General features: G+C 40.5%; 1 protein-coding gene across 7 annotated transcripts in view; it reads left to right on the top strand.

Moving 5' to 3' along the window:
- Nucleotides 1–13,938, top strand: part of ZBTB46 (zinc finger and BTB domain containing 46) — a 62,088-nt gene that overhangs the window by 22,106 nt on the left and 26,044 nt on the right. For 5 of the 7 annotated variants that reach the window (XM_075176635.1, XM_075176633.1, XM_075176638.1 and 2 more), the window contains exons 2-3: nucleotides 1,079–1,183; nucleotides 5,481–6,426. In XM_075176635.1, the coding sequence (XP_075032736.1) occupies nucleotides 5,517–6,426 (910 nt within the window). In that variant the 5' untranslated portion in view covers nucleotides 1,079–1,183; nucleotides 5,481–5,516. The remainder of the gene's footprint in view (nucleotides 1–1,078; nucleotides 1,184–5,480; nucleotides 6,427–13,938) is intronic. The other 2 variants (XM_075176636.1, XM_075176637.1) reach the window with 1 other exon arrangement.

Genomic DNA, 13,938 nt, shown 5'->3' with positions numbered 1-13,938 from the left:
GCCTAAATTGTGGGCGCAGGGATAGGATCCAGTGCAGCATCGGTGGGGGTGAGAACGTCAGTCTTGGGCATGGTACCCCACATTTATGATTGTTAGGGGGATGAGGGCCTAGTGAGTAAAATGTTTAATTTTGCCTGGACATATCCCTTAATCTGTCATTGCTTAATATATTCTCCTACATGATGAAGCCAAAACTGGTTTCATCCTAGACCTCAATGGCTTGTTTCTTTCCACTGTGGTGTAAACAATAAGTGTCTGTATAATTATTAATTAGCCGCTAGTGTTGTGCTGTCTGCAGCAGATTCTTGGAGGGAATAAATCCTAATAAACTTGCTAGGTGAGACCTGACTACTATGCCAGGCTCTTTTAATTGAACATTGCCATGTGTACACATCCACGAACACAGGGGAACAAAACATTACCCCCTTACTGTCTTGATGTAAAAGGATGTCTATTAAAGCCATATGCAAGTTTTACACCACAAATTGATTTATAAACTGTATTTACACTTGTCCACAAAACTACATTGCTGATAGATCCCTTATAAACAGGATCTACCAGCACTTGTCTATTGTTAGATGCATTTTTCAATCTTCTAATTGTGGTAGTGGTATCTATAAAATAGACATGTTTGGTACTATTATCACGCATGAATCAAAGACCGTTTAAACCTTGGAGGTAACTTTAAGAAACTGTCCAACTCAATGGGCTTCAGGATCAGTGTCCAATTGATCACGAATGTAGATGGTCAAATTGGTTGAGAGCGGGCTGTTCGGCCCTTCTGGCTGAGCATGCAAGGCGCTTTGGCATGTCTAGCTTTGGTTGTTATGGTCAGAAGATGAACGCATGCACCTGTCAGTCAGCAGTCCTCATCCAGCCACGTTTACCAGCATGCCTGACAACAATCCAGTTAATTTAGAATGGATTATTGTCAAGCACCACTGTCGGACCACACGCTGCAATACTGTGATCTCTCTGGCCAGCAAAAAAACGCGTGAAGCTCAAATTGTAGAATTGCTTGAGGATGTGATTTCTCCTGTGGATGGTGTCACATGTTGTTCTTTATCATAATTTCCAGGGATTTTGAGACCTTCTGCCCTGCGTGTATGACATCATGCCAGAAGCCTCTCTAAAACGCTGCCACCATCCAGATTACTAAGGTATCCAGAGACTTTTTTACTTGGTAAGTCCTGTGTGTTTATATATAACTACGGAATTTCTGATCTACGTTATAAATATAGAAATGTTTTTCTGTAACTGCTGAATATAAGTTTTATATATATGTTTATCAGCCAGGTCCATTTTGATAACGTTCTACTATAATATAGTCTCTGAGGGGGCACTATGGAAAGCCGGGGACAATGAAAAAATTAAAGTGTTATTCCTTGTGAAAAGGACGTATCGTAAAAACTGATTTCAAGAAGATAAGAAATGATTGTCTCTGAGATAAGTAAAGCTGGCTTTCTACTGGTTGGAGCAGATAATGAGTGAGAGGGATCTGTGTCCAACTGGTCACACACGGTGGCCAAATTGGGTGAGAAGCCCAGATGATAGTCACCCCCCAGCCCAGAAGCTAGCATTTGGACATAGGAAGTTAATTAAAGGAAGCTAGTAGTATAATAGGATAACCTGCTCTTTGTAGCTCCTATAATTGTTATTGTCATTATTATTATTATTATTATTACTGTTATTAGTTATCATTCTATAGTACCAACAGTGTGCTTTCAGAGAAGGTTTAATCCTTCAGTTCCTGCCCCAATAGAGCTTACAGTCTAAATTCTCTACTACACACATACACACACTAAGGTTAAAGTTATCAGAAGCCAATTTTACCTATTAGTATGTCTATGGAGCGTGAGAGGAACCTAGAGCATCTGGAGGAAAGCAGGGGGAGAACATACAAAACTACACATGGATAATTCCCTGCCCCAAATAGAATCCATGGCCTCAGCCTGGGAGACAGCAATGCTAACCACTGTGGCAGCCTTATATTGATGTAACTGGAAGCCTGCCCCAAAAAACTTGCATGTTGTTCACTATTTGTATATTGAAACATCCACTTGGCGATTTTTTTTTTTTTTTTTTTTTTTGGGATGGAGAGCCATCATCATCATCAGCTATTTATATAGCGCCACTAGTTCTGCAGCGCTATACAGAGAACTCACTCACATCAGTCCCTGCCCCATTGGAGCTTACAGTCTAAATTCCCTAACGGGCCATGGGAGGAGAACACCCTTTTTCTTATTTCCCCTTTGATGTTTTATGGACTTTTTATTTACCCTGTCACTTTTTATATAGTAAAATTAATCAACTAGACCTATTAATACCATCTACACCTGCACTGTTGTCAAACATGGATTTGACTAGATGCCTTAAACACAGGAGCCATCTTTGTATTTTCACAACTGGAAGTCTACTGAATCTGTCTTCTGTCATTTGCATAGAATGTCTCTGGTGGTTGGCACGATAAATACTGTGAAAACAGTCATTATTTTAGTCATAAGCATTACATAAGCACATTTTACTGAATCAGAAAATGCTATTCTTGCGGTAAGGTTAATTGGTTAGTAGGTAAAACATTTCATAACTTTCTACCATTTATTGACATTTTGTTATGTGAAGAGCTTTATTGTGTGCAGTGCTGTGGAGTACATCTATAATCAACATCTCTAGGCTGAGTGATAAAACATTTCCCCCATCATGGCCACCATTATTTCCCTGCAGCAGTGATTCAACAGGTACTGGGAGCCATATTCAGATAAGAATGGGGTAATAATGGACATTGCATTCATCTAATCCATAGGAAAAACCATCAGAAACTTTATTTTAGTTTTTTAATCTAATAATATGTGGCTGTATATTAAAATGAAGGGGGAGGGGGGCATCTACGCTAATGTGTTGACAGAAAGTTCTGTTTTTAGTAAATAGCCCCTTTTTCTAATGTCTTCACCAGCCCGTTCTTATATGCAACCTACCACATGAAAATAGTTGTGTTATACTGCTTTCATTCTTTTACTGCCTACTCAGAGATATTAATAGCAAGTGTATCACTTGTATTATCTATGCAATAAGTTTCCACAGATTGTGGCTTGTGACACATTAGTTTATACAGTCAGACCTCTCCTACTAAACACCTAAAGGATGCACATGCATCCTGTAAACAAGGTCCGGATCAGTAGCCATTACATGGACTGGCATAGCACTCCCGATATCGGTCTTTATCTTGCACATGGTTACTAAGAAGATCAGTTAGTAAGTATTGTGTTTAATGTTTGTTTGGCACACTGACAATCATTGAAGGTGGATTTGTTGGGATTGTGAACAATTTTATACTTTGATTTTGATTTTGTATTTTGTGTGTGGATAACATCTGAGGATTTGTTGTTTTAGTTGTAAACTTGAGTCTTGCGGTTAGAGTGTAAACTGTGTGCTGGGGTGGCCCAATTTCTTGTGTGCTTATAAGCTTTGAAATTTAGGGGTAGAATTTCTAAACCATCTAAAAAGGAAAAGTGAAGGGGTTGCCCATAGCAACCACTTGGCTAGAATCTAATTGGTATGTTCCCTGTGTTTGCATGGGTGTCTTCCAGGTGATCCAGTATCCCTTCACACGCCTAAGACATATGCAGTAGGTTAACTGACTTCTGACAAAATGAACCCTAGTATGTGTGTGTAAGGTATGGGAACTTAGAATGTAAGCTCCAGTGGGCAGGGGCCGATGTGAATGACTACATATTCTTTGTACATCGCCGTGTAATATGATTGGCGCTATATAAATAAACAATAATAATAATAATTTATATGTAGTGGGAAAATTCTCATGACATATACAGCCTGATCTTTGCTATATGACCAGTGGAGGCAGCATATTACTAATTCACTTAATGCCTCAGTGATGTCACTACCTTGGTGGATAGGCAGCATGTTCAGGCCACAAAATGGCTGCCTCCACTGTGTAGACAAAAATCTTCAGATAGCATTTTGAGAACTGATCTTAAATGCTGTCTTTACCACTCCTCACCCCTCTCAGTCTTGTTATGTTTTTTTTTTGTAGGGGTGAGTAGTGATCGTGTACTATTTTGCAGGGTTTTACCTGCACACTTCAGATTAAGAAGAATTAATTTTATGTATATTTTGACATTTTTGTTTAAGATCAAGAATATATTTGTATTTTGTGTACTTTCGTAATAGAGTGTCACTTTCCTACATGTCCATATATGCCACCAGATTTCAGCCTGACTGTTCAAAAGTTCTGCATTTTTTTTTTTTAAACCTTAATGTTTATCTGTTATCGTTCACTTACACTCTTATGTTTCCTCCTTCTTACTTGAAGTTGCCCCTCTCTGCTCTAAGATTGACATTAATCTCTGGGCTCTTATAGAGCAGGATTCTACCACCCAAAACAAGCACCATTAGGGTGTGGGTAAGGGGTAGGAATGAGGGCAGAAGTGGGTGTGTCCCCTTTGATGCTTTGTGATGTGGAATGTGCTCAGAAGTGGGATCCAGCCTCTTAAAATCTTTTTGATCTTCAAGAGGAAAGCCTTGTACATAGACATCCGGGAACTGCTCCCCACATCCTGCCTTATTTTATACACACTGTGATGAAGGCAACTTGCGGCTCTCCACAAGCTGGCATGGCATGCTGGGACTTGTAGTCCCTCGACAACTAGTGAGCCACAGGCCCCCATAAGCTTGAGGAAATAAAGTGAACTCTACCGCAGTGTGGCACCCAAAAAGCTAAGCCTTTATACATGGAAGGGTTCATTTAGGGATGGAAACAACTTAGAATTCATAAGTCAGTTAGGCAAATCTAAGACCCAGCTGCACTATTATTGCTCATTTACATATTCAGGAATGACTCCAAAAAGATAGATATCCTGTAAATTGTGGTGGATAGATGGCTTTATCTATGGGATTTTACATATATGTAGAAATTAATTAATATTAATTGATATGTATGTCACAAAGGTTAGAGGTCCTTGTCCAAAGAGCTTGTAATGCAAATACAACAAAATCCTGTAATCGGTCACAATTTAGTGGTGTAGTGATAGTGTGATCTTTGAATCTTTGTGAACGTTCGTCTTTTTGTAAAAGGGTCCTGTAGTAAGGAGCTTGCAATCTTTTTACATAATATTGTTTTACAAATTACAAAAACTCTGGCTTTGCACCACTGCAAGATAGAGAAGCATCACCTTCCTAAGCAGTGGCTGCTTTCTGAAGAATGGAACAGATAATTGTGTCTATGCGTAATAAAATCTTTCAGGCAGCTATGTATATTAACTAATACACAAGCTTTCTGTTTAGTGTCAAAATGTGGCTTTACTTGCTCTTTAATATCCAATGGAGCTTATGGTCTAATTTTAGAATAATCTGAGCATAATGAACTCACAATATAGGTGAAAGTTTTTGGTTCCTTTTCAGTATTTTTGTTGTAATAAATTTTAGAATTTTTCTGATCTTATATTTTGCTGCTTTTCAAACAGTGTTTTGTGGGGACAACAAACCAAAGACATTCACAAATGAATAACCGGAAAGAGGATATGGAGATCCCGTCCCACTACAGACAGCTGCTGAATGAGCTGAATGAACAACGGCAACACGGAATCCTCTGTGACGTCTGCATCATCGTGGAGGGGAAAATTTTCAAGGCACACAAGAATGTTCTGCTCGGCAGCAGCCGGTACTTCAAAACTCTCTACTGTCAGGTACAGAAAACATCTGAACAGACCACAGTCACCCAACTGGACATTGTTACAGCCCAGGGCTTCAAAGCCATCATAGACTTCATGTACTCTGCTCACTTGGCACTGACCAGTAAGAATGTCATTGAGGTGATGTCAGCAGCCAGTTATCTTCAGATGACAGACATTGTCCAGGCCTGTCACAATTTTATAAAGGCCGCGCTGGACATCAGCATAAAATCTGAGACCTCTGATGAACTTGTAGACTATGACATGGGTGCCCCATCCAGCAGTGCAGAGGCCCTTCTTTCTGCTGTGGTGGCCGGACGCAGCATCTCACCATGGCTTGCGAGAAGGACGAGTCCGGCCAACTCCTCGGGAGACTCTGCTATCGCCAGCTGTCATGAAGGAGGGAGCAATTATGGTAAAGAGGACACTGAGCACAAAGTGGACAGTCAGGATGAGGTCTCCTCTATTTGGGCAGGAGATGTGTGCTATGGACCACTGCGTATCAAGGAGGAGCAGGTCTCCCCATCCCATTATATGGGAGCCAACAAAGGGGACCCAGGAAATCCATATACAGAGCATGGTGATGGCTGGCAGAACTCGGGGCGAAGGAAGAACCGAAAGAATAAAGAGACTGTTAGACATATCACTCAACAAATGATAGAAAGCTGCAGAACAGGCTCTCCAGAGCAGTCATTTATATCCAGCACGCAGTGGCAGTACAGCACGCAGGACAACTCTGGTAAGATTTATATTCATGTTTTTATGTATATATGATTCACAAGTGCAGTATAATTGCTGGTATATTATACCCTTATAAACATTGTTGAAGTGTTCTTTGTAGTTTATAAACTTATTACATGTGCCCTTGGATTTCCATGGTCTGTTCCATGTGACTGAACTCTAGTGCCCCTCAGAATATGGTATATTATGCCATACATATAGATTTATAGCTGGTTATTTGGTCCTGATGCCTCGGTTAGAGCATCTCCAATTAGTAACAGTTGGTTGATGTCTTTCTGGACTCCATTTGTGGACAACACACAGTGTTCAGCCCTGGGTCACTGCGTCCTTACAATTATTGGCCTATTGGTTTCCATAGAGATCCAGAAGCTTCTGTCGGTCTGTTCAGTGGTTAGAAGACCTAACTGCAGGGCTGGTTAGTAAAGTCATTCTCTGGGATTTCGTTAAGATAATGTATTAAAATCCCTGGATTATGTAGTTAACGTGGGTTATGTTGGGTTTAGTGGATGGGCAGAAAGCTGAGGGCTGGGCGTCCTCTGAATCGCGGTCACGATGTCTGCAAACTGAGCAGATTTGAACCCCCCACCCCCCCACCTTCACTCGTTATACCAAACAAGCCAGTGTAAATGAGATGTACATATCCCTAGACTGATCAGTTCCCAATTACTGCCAGTCATGTTGCTCAGCCACAACCCCTAATCCCTTTGCATATGCACTGCTCAGTCCATGAAGACTTATTAGTTGCTGGAGTTTGTTTTTTTTTTGGGGTTTTTTTTCCGATGACTGATATGTCCTTCTAACAAGCCTTGGTTAACTCCACCAAGTTGGTATAAAGCTATTTGCTACTAGTGGAGAAAACTTGTTTTAAAAATGTCAATTTGGCAAATAAATCTAAAATCAAGTAGTAAATATATTCCCTTGTGTACATACCATAGGCCTCTTCTTTTTTTTTTTTTTTTTTTAAAGCTCTGTAATTATAAATAATTTCGCTTTCATCCAATTCTGCTTAACTTTGATCATTGTACTGTATTATAGTTGTTTACTTATTGTTAACTCGGCAAATAATTTCAGGGGCCTTGACTTCATGATTTCGCCATACGGCAGCTAAATCACACACCCTCACTTAGATCCTGCTGTAATCTATAAGTAATGGGCCACTTAATCCAAAACAACATTCTTCCTATATAAAAGGCCTATTGGTAATATTCAAAAATAAATTGGCAAAAGTTTCAGGAACTTATCAAAATATTATTTCAGATAATGCTGTGATTGTGGGGAAAATCTTTTTCCTATGCACATCAAATTTATAATTATTTTCAATGTCCCTGGAGGTCCACTCCACTGTATAAAGCTGGTAACAGAACAATGTTTTGTTTTTATTAAGCCAATGCATCGCAATTCATCGCACTTTTAATATACACATTTGTGAAAATTAAAACGGCATTTCTTGAGTTCAACTTGTATTACATGTTTAGATGCCCTTTTATATATACATAGTTTTGTTTTTAACCCCTAAGTTTTTTAGTTACCTCTTTGTAGATTTGACATTGCGAACATACATGTTCAGTAATTTAACCTGTTTCACTTTTAATGTGTATCTAAGAATCCACTTTATTTTTATGCAAATTACCTTTTACCTATATCGTCATTGTTTTCCTTTGTCTTTACTGGACAGTTTGTCATGAAACCTGGCACGATGTTTGGCAAAACCTTTTGAGCAAAGTGTTTTCCAGAACCCATGTTTTATAGTCAACAATAGACATCTCTAAAACACATTGGTGGTCATTTAGGAAGCACATCTGAGGTACGCTGCAAAATTTCTTCATATTACACTGGTGTCTGTGGTCTACCCAGTGTACATGAGTTTTCAGGCCTACCCTCTGCTTTTGGAAGACACCTCCGCAAAGTAGATTAGAAGTGTGTAGAGAGCTGGAAAAATCTGTAGGGCCACACAATGTCCACCTCCTACCACTATATAACCCTCCTCTTCATTACATGAACATTAAAATCTTTCTATTTTTCCTCACAAAAAAACCCTCTGTAAGGCTCATTAATGGCTTACATTAATAACGAAAATTATTATTTTCTTTTTTTTGGTGAAGCTTTTAATTAAATTGCTTGGCATACACTGACAAATGAAAAATAAATGACAAGACCTGAAGACCTCCAGGTCCATGTGCCACTCACAAAGGAAGGAGCGACCCCAAAATGCACACCCTCTCGCTCTGCAAAACGAGGCTCACTGGTGTGCCTGGCCTGTACTTTATGAAGGATGTCCTCAGTCTGCCCAACTGTTGCTTGTGTAAACTTCTGCTACTTTACAATCATCGTTCTCTCTTGCTCTTTAAAGCCTTGGTAGAAATCTAAGCTCACTTGGCCAACTCAAGGCAAATGGCGGGTCACACACTCCATTTGCACTGTGCCGTGGATGTTTTGTGCGTTAAATCATAAGCAAGTTTACCATTCTGTCGATTTACTGATATTGCACAATACTCCTCTTTTTCATAGAAGTACCCTTTAAAACTGTTGAGGAGTAATTTTACTCCACAGTAATAATAAAATTAGCATGACTAGTGCTCTGAGTTAGTAATGTGGGTAACAGTTGGTGTTGCATGATTTTGAACTCAAATAGAGCATAAAACGTCAAACTAAGTGGGGGGAAAAAGCATTTAATAAAAATTAATGTTTTTAGAAATGACTTAAAACATGGAGGTGTGCAAAGGTGTATGAGCTGGATCTTGAGGAATGGCAGGTTATGGAAAGGAATCAGACACCTGTGTCTTAACTGCCCTCCTTCCAGTCTCCCCCCCACCCCCCCCCCCCCCCTCCCACTCCCGTCCCCCTCCTACCTCCCTCCTCATTGTTTTCCTCCTCCTACCCCCCCCCCCATCCCTGCCTCCGTTCTCCCCCTTTCTTCCTCCTACCCTTGAGTCTCTGTCCGTCCTACCCTCCCCTTAGATTGTACGCTCCTTCGAGCTGGGCCTCCTCTCCTCCTGTTCTCCACCACCTTAACTCTGCTCTCCAGCTCCTTGTCTCTTCCGTGAGGTCCTCCTGCCCTTCTACCCCTCTCACTACCCCGATCAGGGCACTCACCTTTCATCTAGCTGTACTTTGAGCTTCTGAGTTACTGTGCTTTTTGTTAACTGTACCATGCTGTCTCTCACTGTACCGTATTTCTGTCTGTTCCTGTATGGCGCTACGGACACCTAGTGGCGCCCTATAAATAAAAATTAATAATAGGCGTTAACACAGTCTCTGACTCTGAGTAGGTATATAGTTCTGGTCTGAATTTTGGTTACTGATTTAAAACGTTGGGTGACATGAAAACTAGTGCTAAGAAAAAGGTGGAGTTGACCTTAGCAACCAATCGAACTTGACTGATAACATTCCCCAGTATACTGTATGTAGCTTTTGAGTCATGGACTTCTCCCTTACTACCCAATACGTTAAAGGCAACTTTTCTCCTATTCATATTCTAGACATTTTATAGGATAAATGTAAAATCATGACACAAAAACGAATGGAGAACCTTGCAGTCAGGCTTATTTAACACCTTTTATAAATTTGGATAAAGTTATGCCACAGGAATATTACTATAAACCCATCTCTTAGTAATTACGTTTGACAAACAGAAAGGGAACATGGGAACACAATGGGGTTAGTGTGACTTTACAAGGATAATATAATTTCCCTTGGGACTTTAGCCCCTTTTTGGAAAATCATTAAAAAATCATTGAGTTAGGGGCTGTGCCTGTTAAATCTAGTTAAGATTAGAGAAGCTGTCTGCCCTGAGGCTTTTTACGTTTCACTACCTCAAGCAAATCCTCCTGGCAACTGGTTTGTTTAGAGCAATTATTCGATGTGTGGGAGGTGGGACAGAATATGTCTGGTATGGTGGTGTGAGGGTGTAACGTGTTTTTGTATATTTTGTTTTGTTTTTATTCAGTTCTATAGTAATTAGCTACTTTGTTTTTGAAACTCCTTCGTGATTTATTGGCACTGGTTTGAGCCTCCTTCTACCTTATTGAACTGCACTAGGTTGTTAGCATTCTCTGAGAGGATATCTAACCAGTACCTTTCAGTGAAGACTCTTTGCGTTTTATGAAAATGACATAGAGTATTAGTGTTTATTAATTCCTGCAAGAGCCTGCATTGACAACCAGCATTCTGTGAACTGCCCTGGGTTTGTAGAAAGGTCACACTGGCCCACAGACTGGTGATTCTGTCATATGCCCGAGGCGTTCATATTGGACTAAGAATATTAGTGAGCGGGTGTGGGCTCTCAGACTTGGGTTACAAAGTATTGCTCAATATCAGTCAGCCTTCCAGCCCAGGGCTTCTAAGAACATCCAGCCACTACTACAGAACTGGGACAGTGGTGGAAACTGACGCCACAATCCTGAGCCACTCGGAGGATAGCATAGTTAGATGAAGAAAATGTTCTGGCTGTATCTTGCATGCTGCTTTTAAGGCAAGCTGGCCCAGCAAGTCCAGGCTGAGGCTGGCAGATTGCTCCATGCATTTGCACCAGTTGTTTATAATTAAAAAAAAATATTTTTTATTTTTTTTATTTGATGTGTATCTCTTCTTTGGCTTGGGTAGAAAGTAAGAATGTCAGGGCATGTGCACCAGCCAGAATAAAGGTCCGCGCTCAGTGACAATTAGGAGATGACAAAACTGGCCAAGGGAAGGGGGATAAAAATGTAAATTCTTCAGAGTGCCTTGGGCTTCAGAGATGTCACTAGTTGCTAATGAATTGATATGCTGCATTCTGTTGATTGGTTTCGCACAAATTTTGCTGAATGCACTTCAAGCAGGTGACAGGTGCACTAAATGTGTGGTTACTCACTGGTGTTGGGAAAATACCAGTGACCTTGCATGTCATACATGGATGTGTGGGATATGCATTGATAACAAGTACTTGCATTCACTTGCAGAGAATAAAAGGACATACAGCAGACAGCGTCCAGGAAAGCATTGTGCCACAAATGCTCCTGACAAGTGCAAGTGGGTATGGGGTCATTGGAACTAATGATTTCCATTTCCCTATTCATGTATGTGCTTTTTTTTTTATGCTAATGGATACTGGGCCTAATATTTGGAACAAGACTGAAGCAGATGATGCTTGACCAGAGACTTAATGTTTTTTCTTAACTAGTGATTATAGGTTACCTAACAAATGTTAATTTAGTTCATGCTCTGGTGTACTACTTGTATTATTCCTAGAGTTGTCTTCCGTAAATCGACCTATGACATATGTACATGTATGTACATAATTTGTGTTGCACTTATGTATAAACATATATGACTTAAATACTGCGGTACAGTATGTACACATATATCCTATCCTGTGACATACAGTGTATTTATACCATATGTACACCTAGTGAATTGATGCTTCTATTCACCTCCTGGAATATAGACAGAATGATGTAGGGCAGTTGAGGGTTTAAAGCTCTTGTTTTCCTATCCCCACCCTACATTCCTTTTTCCCCAGGCCCCATGGCTGCCCCCCCCCCCCCTCTCTCTCCTCCCCCCTCCTTCTCCTCCCTATGGTAACAGCAGTGTCTGGCTGAGCTACCTTTAACCCTTCCACCCCCTGTCGGTGTCACACACCTGAGACACTTCTCATCATATGACAGCTGCTGTGAAAATTCTGGTTCTTGAATTGCAAGCTCCTTTAGTCAATAATTTATCATGCCTGTATATAAATGTCCCAGTCAAGAGATTATTTATTTCAGGGTCATTTTAAATTATCTACATTTTTATTAAGCTTTTTCTTCACCACTTTTCTTTTTTGCAATGTTAACATTGAAATGGCGCATTTCACCGTTGGGGCACGCATGACTAAAACCACGCCAGCTTGGCACAATTTAACACATGTCAATAAAGCTATGTAACAATAGGGTTGCAGTATAGCCATCTAGAATACTTAATGGGTTATCTTGTAAAATAAAATGTACTGCATGTAGTCCTGAAAAGTAAATGAGCTGTTTGGCTCTTAAGTAAAATATTGCGAGGTTGGCACCCCCACCCCCTTTAAAAACAGAGCTGTGCTGGGGTCTCCACATCTGGCTACTATTTGTCTCTTTTGAACACCTGGAGAAGACAGACCCTCTGTATCATTTCCCTTCCTAAGACAAAGGTGCCCCTAGCACACTGTGTCTGAGCCATGCAGTACAGACAGCATACCTCAGCTGAGCTACAAGTACCACCATGAGATGATGTATTAGTTATGAGTTGTCTGTATGCAGGAAAAGATCTGAGGCTGCTAGAATTCACTGCTTTATCCAGCCTATAACTTCCACCTACACCCTCTTCTTCTCACTCCCCCTTTCCCAGATAGATATTTAGCTGCAGATAACTAGATCAAACCATCCCAACCCCACCCTTCCTCACTCCAGTTTGATTTAGCGATCAGAAAACAAGGACAATGGAGAGTGTGCTGCTTTTTCTCTGACTGATATGAAGCCTGTAACCAGGACACAGATCCCCTGTGTGTGTATGATAATAATTACCCCCCTTGGTCTGGCTTCCTGGCACAATGCGCTCTAGTGGGGGAGGATGTAGTGTGTAAACTAGGGTGGATCAGCCAGCGCCTGGAATCATTGGTAACAGTTTAACCTGTCCTTTTCTCAGCGTGTATCTGCCCTATATAGTCTCCTCCTGGTTTCTTCTGGCAAAAGTAAAAGGATATATTTTTTTGCTCAGAATTCAGCTAATGTTTCCATATTAAAACTATTAGGGGAACAGGATCCAAGAACAATTTTTATCATATGTGTCACCTACTGGGTAAATGCAGATGGGTGATTATTATTTTCTCATGTTTAACCACTGGATGGAGAGTGGACGCAGGCACGTTGTAGTCTTCTGAAGAAACGTATAGGCTGTGCACATAGGCTTGTTAACATTCATGAAACCTGTGTAACAGGTAACCATGTAGAAAAGGTGGTGTCGCTCATAGCAACCATTCAGAGTCTCTGTCCTTTTTCTAGTACAGTTAAGAAAATTAAAGCAAGCATATGATTGGCTGTTATTTGCAACACCACCTTTTATACATAGTTACCCGTGGAACTGTATTCATAAATGTACAACAGAACACAGAAAAATAAAAGTGACCGATTATAGACTCAGAGGGTGTTCACTACATCAAAGGGATACACTCATTACATCCTCCTCTTCCTGGTTACAGGACTTTTTTCAAGCTGCACCCACTCTGTGGAATTCCCTCCCTCGCTTGATAAGACTTTCCTCTAGTCCTCAAACATTCTCTGAAATCCCACTTCTTTAGGCAAACATAATATTACTCAACCACACTCTTAACCTCACTAGGTTACCCTATTACCACCCTTTACACAGTTCGCACAAGACATCAACCCTCTGACCCCCTGGTCAACATTGCTGTGTAATGGGATCGTATAACCCACTAAGCACTTTTTAAATTTGCACTCTGGCTAGGCCAATATGAAATATGTAGCACCTAACTTCATGTATCAAACTTCCATTATCT

Source organism: Mixophyes fleayi, chromosome 6 (genome assembly GCF_038048845.1).
Source record: "Mixophyes fleayi isolate aMixFle1 chromosome 6, aMixFle1.hap1, whole genome shotgun sequence".
Classification (NCBI taxonomy): domain Eukaryota; kingdom Metazoa; phylum Chordata; class Amphibia; order Anura; family Limnodynastidae; genus Mixophyes; species Mixophyes fleayi.
This window is presented reverse-complemented; position numbering and strand designations above follow the sequence as displayed.